Source organism: Copadichromis virginalis, linkage group LG7, assembly GCF_057382275.1.
Source record: "Copadichromis virginalis isolate Kocher_CV1m ecotype Utaka linkage group LG7, C_Virginalis_male_GT1.1, whole genome shotgun sequence".
Classification (NCBI taxonomy): Eukaryota; Metazoa; Chordata; class Actinopteri; order Cichliformes; family Cichlidae; genus Copadichromis; species Copadichromis virginalis.
In genome coordinates this window covers 32,523,450-32,540,805 of record NC_140624.1, presented here as the reverse complement: position 1 = coordinate 32,540,805, position 17,356 = coordinate 32,523,450, and the positions used below count along the sequence as shown (strand labels likewise).

The 17,356-nt window shown below is 39.8% G+C and overlaps 1 protein-coding gene across 1 annotated transcript; it reads left to right on the top strand.

Moving 5' to 3' along the window:
* The first annotated feature begins 1,291 nt into the window (after nucleotides 1–1,291).
* LOC146705422 (uncharacterized) lies at nucleotides 1,292–15,909 on the top strand. Its single transcript, XM_085463070.1, has 3 exons — nucleotides 1,292–1,350; nucleotides 1,461–1,618; nucleotides 12,383–15,909. The coding sequence occupies exons 2-3, from the start codon at nucleotides 1,482–1,484 to the stop codon at nucleotides 15,120–15,122; spliced, it is 2,877 nt and encodes a 958-aa protein (XP_085319196.1). The 5' UTR covers nucleotides 1,292–1,350; nucleotides 1,461–1,481; the 3' UTR covers nucleotides 15,123–15,909.
* Nucleotides 15,910–17,356: the final 1,447 nt, after the last annotated feature.

Genomic DNA, 17,356 nt, shown 5'->3' with positions numbered 1-17,356 from the left:
AGAAAAAATAATTTTGTTGTAATAAAAAAAGGAGTTATGTTGGTTTAAAATAATGTCTGCAGTAAATGTTTCTGGTTGTTGTAAGATAAGCCTGTTATTGGACTGTTTCAGCATGTTCCAGGATGTCTGACATTTCCAACTGTACATTTATGGCACGAGGTGTGAGCTTGATAGATGCCCCATAAAACTCAAACCTGAAATAACACATGACAGTGGTGATCAGATTCAGGCTTTGGGACCAGCAGGAGACCACTGCAGGCAGCCAAAGGTCTCAGACCTATTTCATGACTGAACTCATGCAGTGCTTCAGGCCTGCTCAGTCGATGAATACTTAGAATAAAGACTTCTGTCAATGCGAGTGCCGTTAGAACTCAGTGTGGGTGTAATGTAGTGTATTCTTGACCAATATAAGTGTTTCAGCTGTTTGACACAGGTAACTGGATTCACTTCTATTTCTTCTAACCCAACCATGTGATGGATGAAAAATGGTCACAGTGAGGAGTGCCACAAACAGTCTTTCCCGCCCAAGCAACATAGTACCAGCACTGGTCCATATCTGTTGCTCTTCGCAAGTTCTAGCAATGGTAAACATGACTGCAGCATTGATGTTTTTTTTTTTGTTTTTTTTTTAATTGTGTTCAGCAAAAATTGAGAAGTTTAGAAAATCAGTTAACTACTGACTGCAACAGGGCCAGTTTATGGAGCTACAGCGGCAAGCCAAGTTGATCTACAAGAAGCAATCTAATAAAAAAAAAAGTGGAAATAAGACACATTTCCAAAAAATAAGGGTGCAGAATCTGTCTGTCTAACAGCGCTAACAATGTATACCTATAACTTATCTAGTATGAGCTCTGGGATGGCTTTAGCTCAGAAATTTGATGGACAAAAAAAATTAATACTTACACAAAATACATTATACAGAATCTCTGTAGGTATCTGTCCAACTCTCAGTTCTTATTCAACACAACAGAAAGTAAAGAGGCACCACCTTCAGCCTTTCTGCTTTACAAGGTTATTATTATTTATCTCAAGGTGAATTTTCTAATAAATAGACAAGTATATTAGCACAACAAAATACACAAATCACAAAAAATAATCAGCAAGGTTAAAAAGAGCCTTTGCCCAGCCCTACTTAAGATACCTTGCCTAATTCCACTGCAGTACAGCAGGTGCTACTACAACAGTAATATTGCAGGCGTATGTGTGTTAGAGGCTGTTATATTTTTAGATAGGGCTGTGCCTATCTAAATGTCTAACAGCAGGTTAATGACTCCCAGACTGACAGTATATATAGCAGCAGAGCTGTTGGCAGTGTCACCACCCTGGTCACTCAGATTATCACCACTCAAGGTACAGCTCCTTGATCTCTGCAGGATGTGAGAGATATTAATGGCATTCAAAACTGAGTCAAAATACAAATCTAATACTTTTTCAAATGGTTTGTGTCTCTCTGTGTGCAGGGAGTTTGAAACAGCTTAAAGATGTCCAGTGAGAGGAACCCAGAGGTGGTTGGCTGCGGCGCCTCCATCATGAAGAACGTCTGGGAGATCAGAATGCGAGAGTATGAACTGAAGATAAAGCTGGAGGAGGAACGGATACTGAAGAGCGCTCTGCCCTCGTAAGGGAATGCATGTGTATACGTGTTTTGTTTGTTTGTTTATTTTATTTATAAAGGTTTTACTAAGACCATTTTTGTTAGTTATTTGAGTCTAGAGCACAGTAAACTCTACCTTCTAACAGCCCTAAAGTATAAGAGTGTTACAGAACTTACTGTCTTAATCTCTCAGAATATTAGTTACTTCTGATAAAGCAGAACAAGTCATTTTGATGTGTAAGTCTTACAGAGGTAAGTTGGTTTCTATATGACTTTTTGTTGCACTTATTTGCACTTCCATTTTTTCATTTGGCTTATGTCCAATTCAGTAAAATGAGCCCAAGTCTTAAAATGTCTTAAAATAGTTTAAACTAGATTTTTACTAACTTCTAACATTTTTTATTGCTCTAAATATGAGCTTTGCTGCCACAGTGTACATGTTTTTGCACTAGCACTTTCTTTCAGTGACACCTAGATTCTCTTCATCTCTAATACCCAAGAAAATCCAGAGTTCTGGTGAAAGTAATGGGGAGAGAAGAAAAGTTTAATAGATGATAATGTTGAAAGACTGACAAATTATTGAAATTAAAAGTGTTTCTTATGCCTAAAATTTGCTTTCATAAAAGGAACATAAAATATCAGGGATGATAATAATAAAAATAATAAAAAGGTAGAAATTATGGTGTCCTACAAGTAGAATTTGATCCATCATGAGACTAAAAGGTCAACAGTTAACCCTGATATCAGAGCTAAGAGAGGAGGTACATGCGCTAGAATGCCTTGGATGTCATGACACTTTAGGTAGCTCAGGCAGCTGAACTGATTTATTGGGACATGTAATGAATACCTGAAAAAAGTGACACGAATCACAGTTGGCCCTCAAAACTGAAAGAGAGAAGGTCAGAGTGAAGTTACCGTACGTACATTAAACATAAAAATTAAGACACTTTGGACGTTCGGAGTCTTCTCTCACCCCCATTCTCTGCGACCTGCTGGAGCAGGGGAGCTAGGACTAGGAGGAGGAGTTGGCCGTCCGACTGCGGTCTGGAGTGTGGAGCCTTCCTGCTGCTGCGGAGTCGGGGCGGTCTGCCTCCCCCCACCGCAGGGAAAAGGGAAACACCACCTGGGTCTGGGTGCAGTTCCCTCCTCCAGGGGCGGGGGCACCTAGACCCGGTTTGTAGAGTACGCTTGGGGAGTGTGATCATGTGTACAACGTCTCTTTATGTCTGTCTCCACGTTGGTTGAGTGTGGAGTAAGTGCATATGAGAGCATGAGGGTGGGAATGGATGTTTGTATCTGTGTGTGCCTGTATGTCTGTGTCTATATGTCAGGTTGGGTGTCAGGCGCCACCTCTCTGGGGACATCTCAGGCCCTCCAAGGTTTGGAGGCCTATCTCCCCCTACCACCACTTCCCCTGCCAGTGGCGGACCCCCTCAGACATCGGTGCGTTGGTGGTTCTTTGTGTCCGGGGATGGGCGTCCAGGTACACACCGGCTCACTCCTTGGCGGCCGCTTATCGGGGCCTGGAGCCTGGGGCTCGCTCGGGCCACTTCGGAGGTGGGGTGCCCCCGGCCTCTCGGCCTGGGGCTCGGTCACTCAGGCGCAGCTGGCTGCCGGCGGAGCTCACGGGCGCGTCACTGCAACTCCCCCTGGCTTCTGCTCCGCGGCTGCTGAGTGAGCCCTCATCTGGGACTCTCCTCAGCTCTTTCCGGGACAGTGGCGCAGCTGCCCCTCTGTTGGTCTTCCTTGGTCTCTTGTGTTCTGGGGGCCTCTGGATGTCTGGAGTTTTGATCTCCTCCACACCTGCTTCACGCCCTGGAGGACGGGGCTGTGGCCCCCCCACACCCTCTAGCAGATTATTACATGAAGGAACCTTTTAAAAAACAAAAAACAAGCGCGTCCATGCTCACAGGTGTACACACGGGTGATCACACCCACAAACTACACCCTTTTTGGCTCCTACCTCAAAGCACACTGTGTTCTGTTGATCTTATGTGCTGCACAATAATGTTTAACATTTAGTATTTACTGTCATATTCCCATATATCATTGTGATGTTGTTTATTCTATTACTCTTGTTCTCTTCTGCTTGCTTTCTTTTTTCTTTCTCAGCAGGTGATCCAGGTGATCGATATATGCATTTTTTTTTCTCTGCCCGTTCTGTTGGTTTTTGTCTTTTGCCCTTCTCCCCCGTCCCTCTTCTCAGCTGTTTCTCTTTCCCTCTTTCTTTCTCCCCTTCTTTCCCCCAGTCAAGTCTGTCCCGTATTCAGTAAGTGAAAATAAAATAAACAATAAAAGGTGAATCAAATGGACCATTATGGCAAGGCTGGGATGGTCAGTTTGGTAAAGTAAATCCGTTGGGCATCTTTCTTTGCCTTTAGACAACAATTCTGATGGCAAAAGAGCCAAACGGGACAGGCCAAAAAAGAAAAAAAAAAAAAAAAAAAAAAAAAAAAAAAATTAAGACACTTTAAACCACAAACAAATACAGAGGTTTCTTAATTTCCTGAACCAGGAAAATCAGATTCTGTTCTATTTCTGTCTAGGAATTTCCCTCTCTCGCTATATTCATTAAAGTGCATTTGAATTCAGTGTTTAGCAGTAGTTAGTAGAGACGGCACGATTCCACTTTTTTATGTTCGATAGCGATATCATAAATTTGGATATCGGCCGATACAGATATGAATTTTTTTAATCAACAAAACTGTTTTTAATATCTTGCTGCTTTTTGTATAAGTTCATACTCAAGTTAAAAAACAAAACACTAAACCTATTCTGTCATACCTGTATGCAAAAACTACCCTGCACCCAAAATATTTCATAGTTCAGCAACACTGATCAATGTAATAAACTTAAACCTACTCCATCCTCCCTATTCTGGTATTTTAAAGAGTAAGCAACCTAACTAATAGGGTTGCAAACTCCCAGCAAAAAAATAAAAAATAGGGAACCACCCCCCACCTCATGATGCTTAATTGACGTAATCAACTTTAATTTGATGCAGTGTGGGGAAAAAAAAATGCACCGAAATCAATTATTTTTCAAGAATAATTAAATAGATTCAACATCTTTCTTCAACAGAATTGCAGACTGCACAGATGGTATCTTCCCAAAGGAAAAAGTACTATAGCTTACTAGGGTATATTAGACTTAATAGTTACTATAATGGACTTCTATACATTTTACATCAGATTAAAACTTTGGGTGTAAGATTCAGATAATTATTTATTAAAAGCTAGACATTTGAAATGAGAATAAGAAAGACAAATATGTCTTTGTGCCCCCTTTTCCCTGTTAATGCCCTATCGACCCCCCTGGCTAAACTTTGCTAGATCCGCCCCTGCACAGGGATCCTGGTGTAGAAAGTAATAATAAATAAATTCTAACAACAGCTTAAGCTTAAACGTGCTGCTGTTGTTCAGCCACTGGTTTCCTCTTTCTGGCGCGAAGTGGGCGATAAACAAACAAGAGAGACGGACTCGCGACAGAAAAGCCGATCAGCTGATCATTGACAGGGCTGGACTGGGACAAAAAATCGGCCCGGGCATTTTAACTAGAGACCGGCCCACCAGGTATTATAGGAAAAGCCATAAAGCCTTTGAATGAAAACGAACACTGTTGTCACAGTGATGTACACTGTCTTGTTGGTATATATGTATCAATCTAATAAACTTAAACCTACACCATCCTCCCTGTTCTGGTATTCTAAACAGTACCCGAAAGTCGACTGCTTGGTCGAGTTAACCTCCTGTACTATCTACAACACATGGTGTAAACCTGAAATTAAGACAGAGGAGACTAGAGGTAAGACATGATCATTACTGATTATTGATGACAGATTTAAATATATTTTCATAAACCATTCATTTGCCACATCAATAAACAGCATGGCAGGGCAAAATATTTTTTCTAACATGGCAACCTTTAAAAAGTGAAAGGAGACAGAAAGACAGGTGAGAAAGAATAAACTTAATTGACTTGAAAATGTGGGAAAATACTGGCATCATATACAGTACTTAGTTACTTCTGAAGAAATTATGATGGGACCCTAAAAAAGTACTATGTACAATAATGGATTTCTATACATTTTACATCAGATGAAAACGTTTGTTGTAAGATTCAGATAATTATTTATTAAAAGCGAGACATCTTAAATGAGAATAAGAAAGAAAAGTATGTCTTTGTGCCCCCCTTTCCCTGTTAATGCCCTACCTGGCCCCCTGGCAAAACTTTGCTAGACCCGCCCCTGCACAGTTACCAGCTGTCAGCTACTTAGAAAAGGATCCTGGTGTTATTTGTCTCTCAGAAACAGTTCATAGCTTCCCTTCCACTCATTCATGTCACCTAAAAGGTAAACCTCCTTCTCCATCACCTGTTCAGCTCTGATGATTCAGTAAGGACATCTCCTGGTTTCATCTTCATGTTTCCCTCTCACCAGATAACCAAACCGATATCATGACCAGCAGGTTTACAGCTGTGGCTCCAGCAAACATCAGCTGATACTAGAAATTAATATTAAATAAATTCTAACAACAGCTGATCAAGCTTAAACGTGCTGCTGTTGTTTAGTGCGACATCCGCTGGTTTCTTCTTTCTGGCGCAAAGTGAGCGATAAACAAACAAGAGAGAAAAGCCGATCAGCTGATCATTGATCAGTTTTCATGATTGAAGTAAGAAACAGGAGAGGGAGGGGGGAGAGAATGAGAGAAGAAGAGGCAGCTGTGCAGCAAAGACACAGAATAACTCCAGCTTCTGGTTCTCTTATTTGTGTGAAGAGTTTTGCAAAATTAGCCAATAGTTACAAAAAATGTGCTTGGGCAATCAGAAAAAACTGTAAAAAAAAAAAAAAAAAAAAAAAAAAGAATAACTCCAGCTTTGTGTCTTTTTCATTGTAGCTGAAGTCCGAGACAAACTGTTCCTTTTCACCTCAATAAGAAACGCATAATATTTTCTCTGAATATGAGATGATTCCGTTTTTTACAGGATGGTTGGAAACTCTAATAACTAACCTCACAAATAAAATAAGATAAAACAAGTTCAACATCAGTAACATCATAGCACCCACCCAGTAGTATATAAACCAGGGGCGATTCTAGAATCAGAGCTTTGGGGGTGCTGAGCACCCAGAGAGCTGCCCAGCCAGGCAAGATAAACCTGTCTCTGTCAGTCCCTGCATCCTTAAATGTTGTCCTGAGTTCTCTCTGACTGTCACTTTGGTGCATTTAAACCCCTGTTCCTCCCTGTCCTCATTGTCTGTTGTCTTCATCTCCGTTATCAGTCATCATAATTGTACCATCTCTGTGCAAGTCTGCAAATTTCTTTATTAAATCATAAGATTCTTAAATTCATCAAGTCTCTCTGTGCCTGGGTCCTCGTCACAAAACATGACATCACTGTTTTGTACATTTTAACACAATTTAATCCCACATTTGTGAAAGAAAAGCAAAACACTTTTTTGAGAAGTCTGTAACAAAATCATCAAATCTCATAAAGGTTATTTAAATGCTGCAAAAGAAGAATGGATTGGAATAAAAAAAAATACACATCCTAACCTTAATTACTGCGGGAGAATAATGAATGATGCTCATAGTGAGTAAAAAGTAAACTGAGTGCATTTTTTGGACAGAGATTTACTTTTAATGTGTATGTATAATATAATACAGATACATAAAAAACACTCCCAAAACAGAATAAATTATTACAAATAAATTATTACAAAATATTAATAAAAAACTATAAAAATGGAGGCAACTTTGCCTGTGGTAGAATGTATAAAATGTATGAAAAAATCTTTACTGCAGACACTAATTTTACTAATTTAATAATACTAATTTTGTGTTGTAAGATTTATGAGTTTCATTCTTTCATAGTGGTACTTGGGAGAGCTTGACATTTTATCAGGTGGTACACACTGTAAGAAGTTTGAGAAAAACTGATAAGTGTATGTGTGCTTTTGGAAAACATTTAAAGCTGCTGTACAGAATCTTTGAAACAAGCTTAAAATTTTTTAGAATATAAACAGAGCATCTGCTTCTCTTTACAGCTCCTCACTCCACCAGGGCTGTTTGGCTTTTTCTGATAGTGTGCAAATGTGATGTATGTACTGCAGCAGTCATACAGACAACTGGACGGTCCAAAAGTTGGCCTACCTATTACTGGCTGAGGTTTTAGTAGAGTTGTGGCTGAACCACATAAAAATATATCATTAATTTTAATCTCCCCAATCAATGATAATGTTATGTTGGAATGTTTTTAAAGAGGGTCAAAAATGTTTCAACCCAGTTTGTTTTGCAGATTCTGTACAGCAGCTTTAATATAGGGAGGACACAACTTCCAGATTGTTTGAGTAAAATCAGGTTTTTTGTCTTTGTCAGTTTAACAGTTTCTGTTGTGCCTGTCACTGTTCCCTGTCTGTTTTCTTACCTGGTTCTTCCTGACGTTGTACTTTCTCCTCACGTTCCCTCTTTCCTCTCTCCCTCTTTGGACTGACAATCATACACAAATAGATTGTATTAGCTTAGATGAAAAAATACTATTAAGATCACTAACAAAAAGTCCTCTCTCGGTGTACTTTCAACCATAAGGCAAATAACCACATGAACATCTAATAAAAGATATAAACATTGAAACACTGATCCAACATTATTCTTGATTGATGGATCATTTGATTTTACACTTTTACCTGAATGTGGCTCCTTTTTTTGAAAAAACTTCCTCATATCCATTATGAACCTGGCTGTCTCTGTACACACACGCACACACCAGGAGTTATAAGGTTGATGGGCATTCAGTTAGTTAGCTAGTATCCATTTCAAACAGGACAGTGGTAACAACAGCAGGCTACGGAGAATTTAAAGTTTTAGATTTTAAATAGTCTGCATACATTTCAATGTTAGCAACAGGACGGTGAAATGTCGCTGAATTTACTACAGAGCAGGACGGATTGTAGGGTAGCAAACATCGTCGGAAAACACGTTGATTCATTTTGAAAATGTGCTAAAATCGCCCCTGATATAAACTCCGTCATGCTAGCTAGTACGCAGTACGAGTTATTGTAACTGACTGTAAAAAGTCAGCATAACGAAAATAAACTCCACCTAAACTTGATTTACATCTGACCCAGATAGACTGCAGGTCATAACTTCTTACCTGAAGTTCAGTTCACCGCCTCGGGTCTCTGCTCCTCCTGCCTTTCCGTCATCCACCTGCTGGCCTCCACCACTTGCTAATGTTACTGAATCTGTGGAAGCTCGCAATAGCCACCACCAAACAACTGAGTTATTTTTACACATCTCCCAGCATCTGGCCAATCCACCACCTTTCAGTGTTTATACCGTTACGGAAAAAAACAAAGCAAAAACATCGGCCCATAAAAACAAAAAATCACCAGTCCAGCTATGATCATTGATCAGTTTCATGATTGAAGTAGCAGCAGGAGAGGGAGGGAGAGCGAAGAGGCAGTCGCTCCATATATCGGTTGTTAAGCTTAATGTGGGAATGCTTTACAAACATTCAGAGATGAACTTACACACTTGCTTTACTTCTCTCTGGGATAACTTCAAGGCTACAAATACACACAGCACGTGATGCATACTGCTACAACGTGCTACAGTTATTAGCCGAGTTACGCCATGTTGCAAGTTTTGTGAGGTGCTTTTATGATATTTAATGGATCGGATTTCATTTTTTATTTCCCTCCGATATCCAATCCAGTAATTTACGTCAGTGTCGGACTGATACCGATACGTAATATCGGATTGGTCCATCTCTAGTAGTTAGATCTAATATTCTTATAAAACTAATACCTTAAATTCAAAAGCCAAGTTGTGACTGTAATTTCAACACTCTTTGAGAAGCATAGGGCTTCAGCAGTTTCATGTCATGTTGGGGCATTCTCTTTTTCACTTTTTCTTATGAATTGCAATTAAACAATTTTTCGAGTGACATTTGACTGGTTGCACTGACAGGTTCAGATTAGAGTTGAATATCAGGAGCTTGGTTTTAATGTCGCTCTTGATCTCCAGACAGGTCCCAGGATTGTGAAGTCTTGCTGAGCTTTCTTGATGCTGGCTGTGCCCTTCTCTGTATTTGTCACGGCTGCGCAACAGTCGTGTGGTGAATTGAGAAAAGGATCCAAAATGCAGGCACTGGCTGGGGTGCGAGTGAATGTTTATTTACAGAGGTGATAAGGTGACAAAAACAGGAGGAGCAGAGCGAGGAGAAAACAAACCTAAACTGGGGAAAACTAAAGAACTCAACTTAAACCAAACATGCACAGGAGGAGGAACAAAATGCACAAAGAAAGCTGGCGGAGAGACGCAGCCTGAACACCGGGTTACACAGAATTATGCAAACGGACATGGAGTTAAACAGACGACACGACAGAGAGCACAGGAAAACACAGGGCTTAAATACACAGGGAGTAATCAGGGAATAGGCCACAGGAGGGAGACACAGCTGGGAGCAATTAGGCTAACGAGACAGGGGAGAGGTAAAACTGAACACACTGACATGAGACATGAACTTTCAGAATAAAACAGGAAACTAACAGACACAGAGAACCAGACAGGACACTGAACTTGACAGGCAGACTCATGAGCAGACACAATAACACCATGGACAGACAGAGAGAACACGGGCAGGCATGAAACAAAAACACTAACACATAGCAAACCTAAACAAAAGACAAAACAGAATAACCGAGAACAAAGAATAATATAAAGAAACACAATACACCGAGTCCTCAGACTCAGGACCATGACAGTATCTCTTGAAATGCTTATTTTTCTCTTCATATAAAGTGAATTCATTCGTATTTTCCATTGCCTGTCCATCAACCCAATAGCTCCTCTTGTTTGCTGTAGATCTCCAGGACTTTATTGTTCTAATGGATGATTTTAAGGTGCAAGCACAGTAAAATCTCTCGGAACCCATCAACTTTAAGACGTTGTTAAGGGTTCAATATTGAGGATGGGTACAAGAGGTGATCGAAGAATAACCACACTGATCCGGCCGGGTGAAGTCAAACAATGATTTAATGCACGCGTGGGAAGATCACTGCGTACGCAGACAGCAATTGATGATCTTTGACAAATCAAAGCATAAGCATATATTTTATACCATCATGGCTTAAATTTAATGACGCCCCCTCAATGTTAGATCCATTTCATACATAGGTCAGATCAAAACCACAATAACTTTTAACACAGTTTAAAAAGAACATTGTCTTCGTCTTCACGGCAGGTACTTCCTGTCACTGCCGGATGCTCGTTTATCATCTTGACACATCAGCAGCAGTTCTGCGACAAACTGCTCTTTTTGCAACCCCGAGCAAAACATGATTAAACTTTCACCTATAAATGATTCTCTCTGAGTGTGTGTGTGTGTCTACGTGTGTGTGTGTGTGTGTGTGTGTGTGTGTGTGCGCTAACCACAATTGCACCCTATTTCACCTCGTCGACTAGCTCCTGACCTCTCACCAGACAGAGAGACAGAAGCCACTCTCATATACAGTATGTAATAACCGAACTGAAATTATGTATATGTCATCTACTGAATAAATGTTTTAATCAAGAACCTCTACTAAAAGCTTAATACAAGAATATGAACTTATAAACGATAATTAAAAATAACCTGATATAAGTGTTTTGTAAGCCTGTATTGCAATTCCTTCTATGTTCTAGTTTCCCTCAGCATGTATCACCTGGACCATCACGCCAGTGAAGCTTAAGACCCTTAATGAACCGAACACCAACTCAAAATAAGCACAGATATGCAATATGTATAAAATAGTTATAACTGCATCTGGAATACAAGCTTAATATGATAACAGTATGCATAAGCCTCTTAAGGCCATCTTAAAACTATCGGTTACATTGTTAAAGCAATGATTATACTGCAGATTATATTGTACTGGTAAAATACTTTTGTTCATTCCCACAACGTGCAAGGTCATCTGTAAAGTCATGGTCCTCCTGCCTGCTAGGCAGCATGATGATATCATAGAATCAGTGTAGGTAAAATGATATAGATGGAAATATAGACAAAAATCTTCAGGACCCTAAGATAATCCTGTGTGTTAATTTTAGTTTCTTGTCTCCTGATTATGTAAGATTTTCCAATAAGTTTCCAAATAAAGACAGGCTTTGTATATTACAGTAAGACTCCATAAGCAGGACAATGTAAAAGAACATAAACATGAAATAAATTTTCGCGAACTAATTCATAATGTGTTTTTGTAAAAACCACTGCAGAAGTTTTTAAACTGGATTTCACTAGCTGGGTCCATGTTCTGAAATTCTGATACTTAATCTCCAATTAAAGGTGGTTAAAATTATCTGGTTGTCAACATGAGCATTACATGAAGTTCCAGCCTTCAGTCTTCTGTAAAAAAAAAAAAAAAAAAAGGTCAATTATTCCTGCATTTATGGCCATGTTTATGTAGTTGGAAAAAGTTGAGTGAGGCTAATAACATTCTGTCCTGAACAAATTAGTGCTTGATCAAAACAATTTGTCAGAAAAGTCCTAATTTTAATACTGTAAAAATCACAAACATGAAGTGCTCTTTATTCTAATTTCAAAATCAGCTTTCTTTTACTGATTTAGACTTTTACCTGAAAGTTGAAATATGTACTTTATGAATAACGTTAGTTGTATCACATGATAATCACTTTAGGCTGTAAAAATGCAAGTGCAAGAACAACATAATCATCATGGGCTTATTGTTTACATTAAAGTGTGATGATTGTTATAGGTTATGCATTTTTTCTTCTATGTGTGTTTCTACAGAATTAACCAGGACTGGGCAAATCGTATGGTTTCTAAAGTGGTAGGATACAAAGGGGTGCAAAGGAAAATCAAGTCACCTGAGGCTCAGATAGACAACAATATCTGGAAGAGCAAACAGCCCCAGCTTCCTCGTATTCTTCCTCAGGTCACATGCTCAGGTCCACTCAGCAGACCAAGAAGCCACAGCAAAGGCCTCTCTACTGCAGTTCCCAACCTTAAAGACAAAAGAGGTCAGGACAAAAAAATAAATGGGATGCAATTACTCATGTTCATAACTCAAACTCAACCTTCCACTTTGGTGTGGGGGAAATCATGGAAGTACAACAAATCCTTGCGATCACCAACAGAGAGTGCCATAGACTGGGGCCAGTGCTGGATGTTTGCAACCCAGCAACCTTGCTCTGAAACTGGGAAACCTTGGTCAAATGAGCCAAATGTGATAAATCCACAGAACCTTAATGTCTGGATAAAACCTGACAATAGGAAGATGGATTCACAGCAGCTAAATTTGAATCTTCCCATTGAAGATTGGCAGATGTCCTGGAAAAAATCTGATCCATGCAGCAAAGAAGATACAAATGGAGAGAATATCCCCAAATCTGGATTTTTTACATTGCTGCTTGAGACTGAGCACCACGATGAAGTCTTGCACTCATCAGAATGGAGTGAGTCATGGAGATCAACCAAATCAGCAATTCAGCAGGATCCAATCAGTGTTCCAGGTGATGGTATATTGAATGAGTGTGTTGCTAGGAAGCAAGACAAAAATCGAGAGATAAGCTCTGAGTGGGAAGAATGTTGGAGGCTTGTAAACCACCATTGCTACAACAAATCGGAGGTGCCTCAACACAAAAAATCTCAGAGTTCAGAGTGGGCAAACTCATGGCAAGTAGCTATGGTGGTTGTTAACAAGTCTCAGAATTCAAATCCTACTTTGAAAAAAGATGATGACTTTAATGACCACAACCAACAGAAAGAGCCCTGTTTCCACAAAATCATGCCTATGTCACATGAGCATAAAGACAACCATCTATACTTGCAGCATTGCAAAGAATTTAATGGAGTCTCTGAGTGGAGCAAGTCATGGCAGGTGACCAAAAACAACTCAGAACCATGTGAGGAAATAGAGAAAGTCCTTAAGACTTTGCCACCAAGGGCAGAAACTGCTTTGGAGTTTCAGTTGTTGGACAACAACTCTAAGGTGTATTTTTCAACTTCAGAAGAAGCAGATTTACAGTATGAGCAACTGAAACACAACATAATATATCAGCCAAAGAGCGAATTCAGCCAGTCTAGGTTATTTCTTCTGAAATATTTAGAAAAAAATTTGCCTTGCTCAGAACTGAGGGACTCTTGGAGGACAATAAAGCATAGAATGAGGTTGGAGAGAAGAAGACTGAGGATAAACCTACCCAGCTCTTTCAAAGAATCACAAAAGGGGGGTTATATGAAGCCAGCTGCTGCAGAGTGGAATGACTCATGGAAGTTTACATGCCAGCCCTTGTACCAAGTGCTTGACCTGTGGCAGCAGGGTTGGTCCACCCCAGCTCAAAACCGTGTAGCTCGAGCAAAGTACCAGAGCCACATTGTACTTGTAGAATTCCCTAGTAGTGAGGGAACTGGGGAGTGGAGCTTGAAGGAATCGTGGAAGTTCTCAAGACACCAGAATCGATCAGAACCTGGACAGGAAAAGGTGCAAATCCACCAAGGAAATTGTACTTCTCACAATCCTGACAACTCATGGACACAAGGGAGACATGTCACTGCAATTTCAGACTGGGAAACATCCTGGATGGTCTCAGAGACTCAGTTGCATCATGATAAACCCTCCTTAACTCAGTGGAGAGAAGCCTGGAAGTGGTCGATGTACCACACACACTGGACTGAATCAATGCGTAGAGAGAACTGGGTGAATGAATCATTGGAAATCGAACCCCTAAAGGGGAAGACTTCCATGCAGAGAATCAAAGCAAAAATGAGCTGGTCTTTTGACAGCCAGATTTTCAGGGAAAGATACCATGAGAAAGATTGGAGCCCTTCATGGAAAGGTGCATCTCTTTTCAGTCATCAGCCAAGTCATTTTGAATCTTCAGAAATAAGTAGGCAAAGCATAAGCAACACTATTCAACAGCAACATGCCAGTGCAAGTGAGCATGGATGCAAGTGGGGAAAGTCATTCAGACTTGCCAACCCAATGCCACAAGTGGAAAAATCCTGGTGGGAGTCCCCTTCTAACCATTGTCAGTATACAGTCGAATGGTCAAGAGAAAAGAAAATACAAAATGACATCAGAAACATGTGTGACAACAATACACCAAACTACAGCCTTTGGAGAAACTCCCATGAGTTCCTGCAGAGTGCCAAGGTGCATAACAAAGAGAAAAGAAAGCTAAAGGGAACCAATGACCCAAGGGTCATCATAACAAAAACAGCCAAAACAAGAAGGCATTTGTACTCCAACAATGACAAGGACAAACAATTAGAAAAGAAGTGGGCAGGATGCCACCTCTTGCGCAAAACCCAACCATGTTCAAGGAAAGTTAGCTCAGGAAAAAAGCTAAATCCTGAGGATAAAACCAATGAACAGATCCCTGAAGAGTGGGAAGAATCTTGGAGATTCTTGGTTAGGCCTGATAGTTTGAAAAAGCAAATGTCCTTCAAGTTGCTGTCAGGTTGGAATGATTCCTGGAAGTTCCTAGTTCCACCATACAAACCTCTCAATGGCCCAAAAGCAAAATAGGTAGAACATGACTATGTAGTTCATCTGATTTGTGAATCTCTGTCTTTCAGATTATATGCAAACCCTTTACTAACAAGCTAATGGCTAGCTAATCTTTGGTAAACGAATTTTTTAAATTGGCCTCTAGAAAGAAATGTTCACATTTTTCCCTTTTTGTATAAAGAGCTTCACAACAAAAATACTTACAATAAATTATGAGTTATAGTATTGTCAGTTTCACAAGGAGAGGAAGGGACTCTGGGTCTTTTTCACAAGCAGCTTAAAAGGGCTGGACAAAATGTTTGATTGGCATAGCACACTTTTTCCAATCATTAGGACACAAAGACAAAGGTTAATTTTAGCACTTGCAAGGATGTGTCTATTTTTTTTTTTATTTTTTTTAATTAAGTCAACGGCGAAAAGTCTTGTTAAAGTGTGCTAAAGCATTCCCCTAACATATTCTGGCTACTGTAAGAGCTGAACCAATTAATTTCTGGTATGCACAATCAAAACTAATATTTATGATTGAGGAAAAACAGAGTAAGTGAAGTTGTACGTGAAGTTTGAATTGTTGAGGAAAGAATTGTAGTGGCTGGACAAAGTTACATGAAAGTGCTTGGTAGTGTTTATGAAAGTGAATATTATGTCAAACAATGTATTTCAACTGAAGGAGTAAAAAATTTGTCTCATGAATTTCTGCACAGTGGTACAAAAACTACTATAAATATGAATATCATGTTCACTTGTACGTTAGTAGCTAAAAGGAACTTCAAATCTGGTTTCAGACATTAAATGTTTGTGCATCACAGTTTCATATTTCCTTCACTAAATTCCCTGCATTCATTGTTGTTATAGGACATAACATTTACATTTAATACTGATATTGGCGCACATTAAATAAAAGAATGTTTGTTTTGATTACAATCCTCTATCTTGGCTGGAAGGGCAGTGCTAAATATATGGTCAGTTTTAAAATGCATAATTTTCACACTTTGGTCCAAGTTGGAACAATCAGAAAAAGCCATACCATAAAATTGGACCCTTAAGTCACTCTTGTATCTGTATTTCAGCTCATTTGGTTCAAACCAAGGGGGGAAATTATTTACTGTTTCTTTATGCATTTTGCTGATTGTTTTCTTAATCGCAATTGATATTTGAGAAGTTAAGCTTTGTAGTTAAAATTAAGAGCGACACTGTTGCTATTTTAAAAATAACCTGCTTTAAATAATAGGTCAGATGCATAAGTTACTCATGTGAGACCTCTTGAGTGCCAAGGAGACAGGAAATCTGGATGTTTACAAAATACATGTTTTGGAAATATATAAGCTGATAATAGCATCTGCTGAGGCAGGTCACTTATAGACTGCCATGCTTATAAAAGAAATAGGCTCACTGAGAACACCTAGTGGACAGGATCAACATGACAGAAGTTTAGAGTTTTAATGCTGTCAGACATATTTATTGTTTCCCCTGATTAAAAATATATAAGCATGAAAATATAAATTTGTTGCTATTTGTCACGGCTGGCGGAGGGAGCCGTGTGGTGTGGAGGAAAAGGAGGACCCAAGATGCAGCAAACTGATGATACGAGTGATGTTTTATTTACAAAGGTGGTGGTGACAAAAACAGGCAACGAGGTATGAGTACTTTACAACGGAAACCTAGACTGGGAGAAACTAAGTGACAAACCTGAGACCATACAAAAGGGGTGCGGGGCAGAGAGACGCAGAGACAGGAACACCATAGAACGCAGAGGTAGACGGATGAATGCAGATGAATGTAGATTAACGCAGTGATACATGGATGAACGCAGACGAGCCGACAACAGGCAGGAGAACACACAGGGCTTAAATACACACCAGTAATCAGGGGATGAGGGACAGGAGGGCAACACAGCTGGGAGAAATCAGAACTGACGGGACAGGGGAAATGTAAACTGAACACACTCACATCAGACAGAGACCTTCACAATAAAACAGGAAACTCAGACACGGGGAACCAAACAAGACACAGATCTAAACAGACAGCTTCACAAACAGATGGGGTGACACCATAGACAGACAGATACAGACGCAGACTCAGAGGCAGACCGAATATAACACAGAACTAAAACAATCATCATCATCATCATCATCTGGAAAATGATAACAAACTAAAAGCGCTGGGTCACCGACCCAGGACCATGACAGTACCCCCCCCCCCGCAAGGGCTGGCCCCAGACAGCCCAAAACAAAAACAGACGACCAACCCAGGGC

Coding starts and splice junctions, on each gene's coding strand:
- LOC146705422 (XM_085463070.1), top strand. CDS start 1,482: ATGTCCAGTGAGAGGAACCCAGAGGTGGTTGGCTGCGGCGCCTCCATC. Junction 1,619..12,382: donor CTGAAGAGCGCTCTGCCCTC/GTAAGGGAATGC, acceptor GTGTTTCTACAG/AATTAACCAGGACTGGGCAA.